The sequence below is a fragment of the Alligator sinensis genome, unplaced genomic scaffold (genome assembly GCF_000455745.1).
Source record: "Alligator sinensis unplaced genomic scaffold, ASM45574v1 scaffold398_1, whole genome shotgun sequence".
Classification (NCBI taxonomy): Eukaryota; Metazoa; Chordata; order Crocodylia; family Alligatoridae; genus Alligator; species Alligator sinensis.
The window spans coordinates 176,142-183,520 of NW_005842708.1; the positions used below are offsets into that span (position 1 = coordinate 176,142).

At 51.2% G+C, this 7,379-nt stretch overlaps 1 protein-coding gene across 2 annotated transcripts in view; it reads right to left on the reverse strand.

Annotated features, from left to right (window-relative positions):
• The window catches only part of SOGA1 (suppressor of glucose, autophagy associated 1), a 109,677-nt gene that overhangs the window by 20,790 nt on the left and 81,508 nt on the right, over positions 1-7,379 (reverse strand). For both annotated transcript variants that reach the window (XM_014524924.2, XM_025216072.1), the window contains exons 9-10: positions 5,965-6,072; positions 4,474-4,641 (exon numbers count right to left, since the gene is read on the reverse strand). In XM_014524924.2, the coding sequence (XP_014380410.1) occupies positions 4,474-4,641; positions 5,965-6,072 (276 nt within the window). The remainder of the gene's footprint in view (positions 1-4,473; positions 4,642-5,964; positions 6,073-7,379) is intronic.

The window sequence follows — 7,379 nt, forward strand, 5'->3', positions numbered from 1 at the left end:
GCTCTGATGAGTCAGGGAGGCAGCTCCTGCCCATGCTGGTCCATCCAGGCTACAGCCCAATGCTCCCACAAATATAGGGGGGGGGCACATGCACCTTCATACCCCCCCCACCCTATACACTCACTCCCAGCCCCACACACTAGGGGGATGGTGCCTGGGGAAGTCAGGGGCTGTGGGTCAGGAGTGAGGGGTGCTGGCAGACCCAGGGAGCTGTGGGTCGGGACTGGCCATCAATATTTATAACATGGGTCCTGGTATAAAAAAAGGTTAAGAAACAGCGCAGTAGGGGACAGTGTCTTTTTATTAAGGGACTAAGACTGCAGAAAAGCTGTTGCAGTGGTCACACACAGCTGAAGCTGACAAGCAGAGATAATTATATGCCTTTACATTAGGTCCCCAGCTCTGACTCCATAAGAGGTGTTGAAAGATGGTGCTTCTCCTAGTCTAGCCATGTCCAAAGCAGTGAAGTGAGCTAGGAACTGGATACAAGCCATGTTGGGCAGTGACCTCAGCCTAGAAGATAAGCTCTAACAGCATGAGTGACTGTGGCCCAGGATTACTCATCCCCTACTGCTCTAGAAAGCTGCAGTTGATCTTTTACTGTGTACCTGCCCTGTAGCCAGCTCTTCCATGCTCACCACTGTGGTAGGTGAGCCACTCTCTAAATATCCACCGCCCACAGACAGGTAGGACACACCTTGCTTGGAGGCACACCAGTTTCTCCCAGTGCTATCTAACGGTTCAACCCCAGCTTTCCCATTCATGAGCAGGACTCAGATTTTCCAAGGTTCCTGTGCTTAAGGATCTGCCCAATGGCTCCTTTGTCCAAGACCAGCACAAGGTACTGGCCAGGGGGAAGGGCAAGCAGCAGAGGTAAGCAACAGGGAAAAGCCACCATATTTACTCAATTATAAGATGAGGGTTTTCCCTTATTTAACACGGGGAGGAAGCTCTTTGTCTTAGAATCATGTATGGGGGGGGCGGGGCAGGCAGCTGCTTCAGCTCCTACCTGGGGTCAGGGCTCTAGCTGCAGCTGCTGCCTGTCCCCTCCCCCACTCCCTGTAGTCACTGCACCCCATGGTCTCCCTCCTCCCTCTTGCCCTTGCTCCACACCAGCAGGCTCCATCCATGCTGCAGCCTGGGACATCAAGCATGGTCCCATCTCAGTTCCATAGCAGCAACGTGCAACCTGCATGGTGGCTGAAAGGGCAGGGCTGGGGCTATGCTCAGTGCCCCAGGCTGCAGCATGGATGGAGCCTGCTGGCATGAAGCAAGGGTAAGGTGGGGAGAGCAGGGAGCAGAGGCTGGAGAAGAATAGGGAGGGATAGGAGCAGATGCTGGTAGACAGGGGCAGGAGGGAGAGAAGAGGTAGAAGGGGATGGGGGTCCCAAGGTAGAGGCGGGGGCAGAAAGAAGAACAAGCACAAGCAAGAGGCAAGCTGCTTGACCTCCCCATACCACCTGCCCCCCACTGCCTGCTCCCCTGCAGCAGTGGAGAGAATGACTTAAAGATTCCCCCCCCCCACTAATTAGATGCTATACATGGAAAAGTATAACAAATGTATAAATTTTCTATGTATAAATCTAATTACTGGGGGGTCATCTTAAATTCAGGGTTGTCTTAGATTTGAGTAAATGTGGTAATTCTCCATGCACAGGAGGAGGAAAGCAGGAAGAAGCTCTTAGTACAGCAGCAGCAGCACTTCATCCCAACAGGAGAACTGCAGGCTGTCCAGGCAAACTCACTGGCCCTGAAGGGTAGCCTCAGATGAGCTGTATTTTTGGAAGGAGGAGCCAAGGCCCTGAAAAGGCAAGGTCAGATTGGGTTAAGAGAAGTACTAAACCAGACCCCTCATTTTGGAGACAAATGCCACGGGGCATTATCCTCTGGGTCTGGCATACGTCACTGGATGTCAAAGTGACTTTAAAGATAAGTCCAGCACCACTCTCAGAAGGCAAGCCCTGCAGCCAGCTCAGACAGATTGCAGGTGGCATAAGTGTATGACAGCTTGAGGGGCAGGCTGAAATCACTGACAACTGCAAGGCAGATGCTGCTGTTGCAAGCTCTCTCTGGACCAGCAGTAGGGGTGAGAGCAGGGAACTCCTTGGAGGTTAACACCTTGAGCAAAACCAGTACTTTGGAAGAAGTGGCACGTGACAACAGCAAGCAACTGGGGGTATACACCACATTCATTTTTTACTCCTCCTAGTTCCTCCATGCAAAGGGGAAATTGAGACCCATGGAAAGAGAGAAGAGAAGAGAACAAGTCTTAACATCTTGGGGGAAAGGGCAGACACAGGTCCCAACCAGGAAATTAAAAGCAACCTAACGGCAGCACAGCTTCTGTCTGCAGTCAGCATGTCTAGTTAGCAGGAAGCTAGTGCAGGGGTCCCCTTTGCAGTAGCGAGAGCAGTTTGGGTCATCAAATGATGGTGGAGATTATTTTAAACTAGATGTTAAATGGGTCTGGATACTGCATTTATGCATAAGCCTACCCAGCGCAGATTACATTATAGATGAGCAAACAGGTAAGAGTCTGGGGAAAGTGACAAAAAGTCTAATAACACCTCTAGAGTATAGGACTGGCAAGTAGATTTAGTTAGGGCCCATTTCCTCCTAGAGCAGGCCCTGGAAATAGATGTCAATCACAACATGCTGATGCATTATATAGCAGGGCCCCTGGTTCCTAACAGCTCTGTCTGTTAATATAAGGCAGATGGAACTCATGGGTAGGCTGGGGAAGTCTGTCAAGCACAGAAGATTAGGCAGCAGGACAAAAAAGGCACAGGGATGTCACAAATGGACCCAAACAAGACAGGACAGCACACCAAGAGTGACCAACGGAGGATGAGTAGCTCAGTCACCAACACTAGAAGTAATACTGGCAGCACTGGGAATAAGGGCTACAACGAGACAGGCTTAAAGGGATAGCGAATGGCAGGAAAAACAGGGTCCAGATTCTGAACCACCAAGTGTGCATCTGACCGCAGGTGTGTGTCCAATCAAGGTAACCCTGCACCAAGGACTAGGTGCCTCTTCTGGAGCTTCATGTTTGCTGGCAGCCCACTGCGCACTTCTGGAGGGGACAATGTGAGGCATACAGGAAGCTGCTATGCACCCCAAGATGGGGTCACTGTTAGCTGCAGCCCTTTCTTTACCCCCCTGGACCTGCTGCTACATGCCAGAAGCTCTCCCAGATTGACCTGGTATGTTTGCTTAAAGAAAGAAAGAAAGAGCCACACAAGAAAGAAAAAAAAAAGTGGAAGCAATTTGAAAGCAAAAGCAATTAGAAGATGTGAACTATTAAAACGTTGCACCACCATCTGGCGGACAAAGAGGCTCATTACATGCCTTTGAGTGCCTTTGTGTTTGCATGCAACAAATCCATGGATGCAATGCTTTAATTCACGATGAGCCAAACTAAACTACATCTGAGGAGTTTTATCTTAATGCACAAGAAAAATGTTTTAAAAGTGTTGGGAAATCCTGCTCATGCAAACAGACATGCAGTTGCAGCGCATGAAAAAGCAAAAATTGTGGTATGTACATGAACCTCAGGAGCTATCTCCCTGGGATTGAGACCCAAAGAAGCATTTAATCACGCAATTCTATCTCCAGGCTGCACAGTTGCAAACGGAGCCTTGGAAAGGTAACCCTTTGTAACAGGTCCAGTCACATCTGTCTAAGTGTGCAGAGAGCCAGCCACCATGACTTTGAGAGATGAAAATGGTCTGCCACCTCAATGCCCATTCACCTGCCTTCTAACGACAGCAGTTTTGATGTCTATCCTACAACCATAAAGAAAAGGAATTTTCTTGTCACCAGCTTATCAACACTGCTTGAACTATTCCACCGTGAAGTTATTTCATTCTGACATCGGTCTTCAGTGGAGCACAGGTTATAGGCAACACTCTGGAGTATACTACACCTTGCTTTCTCCCAGCGTGAGTCCATAGGGGGTGAATCCCAGTTGAACTGCCAGTGTCCCTGGTGAGAACATGCAGGGCTCATGGGATGCACAGCCAGCCTCTTCCCTGCATCTGTTGGGAATGTCCCAAATGGGATATCCCCCTTATTTAGTCCACCCTCCCTAGCAATCCCCATAATGGACATAATTTTACTCTCGCAATCCAATCTTCAATGTCAGCCCTGTTGCTATAGAAACTCACTCAGCAGGAGCAGAAATTGCTAAATAAGATTCCCACAATGCAATCCCTTCATCTTGCTCCCCACCCCCTGCTCTATCAGGCTGCAGGAATCTCCTGTACTTCCCAACCCATGTGCTGTTTGACAAGCACTAGATGCCTCCAGAGCCTGATATGTCCTAAGCCCTGCTTGTGGGATTTGTAGAGACTACACCCTGCAGTCCTTGGCTAGAAGGGGGGTCAGCCCAATGCAGGGATTTTAGGGTGATGGGGGAGGGAAATTCTACAGAAGAAAATTGAAGTCCCCAGCCCCAAGATCATCTCTTACTTGGGTGATGTGGCACTTGAGCTCGGTTCGCTCCATCTCCCAGGCAGCCTTTGCCTTAGCAAACTGCTGCTGCAGCTCGTTCATGCCCTGCCTCTCTTCGCGCAGCTCCGTGCACAGCTCCTTCAGGATCACCTTCATGTCTCCCAAGGTCTTGATGTATTCATTGGGCTGCCAGAAAGGCAGAAAGTGTGAACATGGGCAGCTGCATGTAACCATCTTCACGGGCCACCCTGGCAGGGCAGGGCTGGGATCTGCTGTCTGCTCTCCCACTTCAGGGAGTGGCAAGAGGCATCAAACCCTGTGTGGCAGCCAAGGCAGGGAAGAGATGTTCTGTGGGCACTGGTGCTTGGGTGAGGCACTGGGGCCTGAGACAGCCACAGATTAAGGGACTCCTGTCACTGCTGGTCCCAGGCAGGACAGGGGGACTTGCAAACAGGAAGCAAAAGCCAATAGCAGCTTTGCCTAAGAGGAGGAACAGTTTGCATGGCCCCACGCCAAGCTGGAGCAGGTGGATTTGTTCATCTTTGAGCTTGGCCTTCTCCCTGTTTCTCCAGAAAGGATTTTGCTGGGCAGGCACAGTAGCTAGGAAAGCCCCTCCCTAAACTGCCACCACTGATGCCAGGCTCTGATACACTTGGAACAGGCAAAGGAGAGATGGGCAAACTCAGCCTGGGGCAGAGGGCCCATCAGGGACATGCAGGAAGGCATGTTACAAGGATGCTCCTAGGAAGGCCTAGAACAGGCTGAAAAGGGCAAGGGGCGTCTCTTCAACTGCATCTCCTCTATGATAAAGCAAACCTTTGCTGGGAATGGCACAACCAGTTATGCAGTCCCATGTACAGAAAGTTCAAGTGACTTGATAAAGTTCCTTCAGGATCACCTTCACATCCGCTAGGGTCTTTGCAATCAGTTACATAACAAACTTTCACCCCCACAAGGTGTAAAGTACCTTATTCCAATCAGGCTGTGCTTCATGAAGCCTGAACCTCCAGTCTCAACTTGGCTCAGGCTTTCCCAGGCAGGCACCACTCTTTCTTACCTAGCCTTTTCTGTCTGGGTAGTACATTCCCTCCTTCAGAAAACAACAATGTACTGGTACTGGGATGTACAGTACAAGATTCATGGGCTCCTTGAGCTGGCTGTAGTAGGCTGACTCCAGCCCTGGCCCTCCATGGGGGCTCCAGCATCAAGAAGTCAGCTCCCAGCATGCACAAAGGACTCTGGCCTCACTGCCTAGGCAGCACAGTCTGACTGCAAAGAAGTCACATGCAAGCAAGACTTACTTGGGCTGCCTGCCTCAGAGTCCCCAGTACTACCCCACTCCCTACCAGCCTAGGAGACAGGCTGGGACTGAGAGCCTGCCAGGCTGGTGAAATGCTCCCTTCCTACCCTAATTCACCCTTGGCTCTTGAGGACATGGCCAGCACATCCCACAATTCTTCCTACACTGCACAGCCCTGACCCAGGAGTGCTCAGGGTCCCCCAGCTCACCGTGTTCAGAGTCCAGGCATCTCCAGCAAACACCTTGTTATCTGCTTGCTGCTGTGGAGTGAGCTCCTCTTCCTCAATCAGCAGGTACAACTCCTTCATGCTGTTCACCTGGACAACAACCAGAGGCATGTGCTGTGGGCAAGGCTTCAGCAGCTGCACTCACACAGCCTGACCCAACAGCATCAGGTCTACTGATACCACCCTCTTCAATCCCCAGCCATGGGCCTAGGGCACAGAGGTGCCTCTGGCCTAGAGAAAGGTGTCTCTGGAAAAGTGAGAAGGAAAAGGGTACTCTGCGCGCACACACAAGCAGGGCTCAGTGTTACACTGGGCCTCAAGTCTCCGAGTCCATTTGGGAGAGGTGTGACACCACACTGGAGGCATCCAGGTCTTCACTGTGCATACACTGGGGATTAGTTTAGTTCCCATTAGAGCACGCATAAATGGCAGTTCCCGCTCCAGACAGCTCCAGGACAAGGAGAGCAAGGGGTTACAAGTGAATATTGAGGGCAACCCACCAAGTTCTATGGGGCAGTCCTGACACTGGAATAGTGGGATGGGGAGAAAGGAGACTGGAGGAGAACTGGCAAAGCTGGAGGGAGACAACTGGCTGCCAGTGTGAGAGGGAGAAATAAAGGGAGTCAACAGAGCTGTGGAGCAGGGGTGCCATTTACATAGTTATTCTAAAGACCGTTGTGGTTCCTGCTCTTCTGTACCAGGCACCAGAAATCTCAGCCTCATGCCAGGGGCAGATTCATCTTCTGGCCTCAGCACAAGGCCCGGCCACAAAGAGGCTGTTGTTAGCATGCCACAGACAGTCTCATGGCTGTTCCCTGGCTGCCTGCTCTAGACATGGCATTTGTTTTCCTATGTGAATGAGCTCAGTACTCAGAGCACTAGGGGGTTATGCATGCCAGCTGGAGCTGGGCACAGGGCAGACAGGTGCTGAACAAGCTTCCCTGGTGGGCAGTGAATGCACCTGACTGGCAGCAGAGTGGAGAGCAGCTGGCTGGTCTGCACAAGGCTGAGTGCCTCAGGAATGCAGATGAACAAGGAAAAAAGAGTGGTGCAGCCCCAGAGACAAAGAGGCCCCAGCCAAATTATTAAGCTGAAGTGCCCAGAAGTTTCCCAGGGACTCCTGGGAGCTGTGACAGGCCCCCTGCTTTGTGCCCTGACAAGCATGTGACCATTCATTCTGCTCACCAGGTGTCTGGGTGCAATCTGATTTTATTGTGCAGCCAAGTTTCCATTAGCCAGCCCCATGCGCTAGCCAGGGAACCTCATCAGCAGGCACCATCCTGCTCCTGGGAGTGATCAACACAGACGGTAATGAGCCCAGCAGGCCCACTTATGAAAAACACAACTCCTGGTCCCACATATATAGAGGGGTCCTCCTGCTCATTTCCCATTATTTC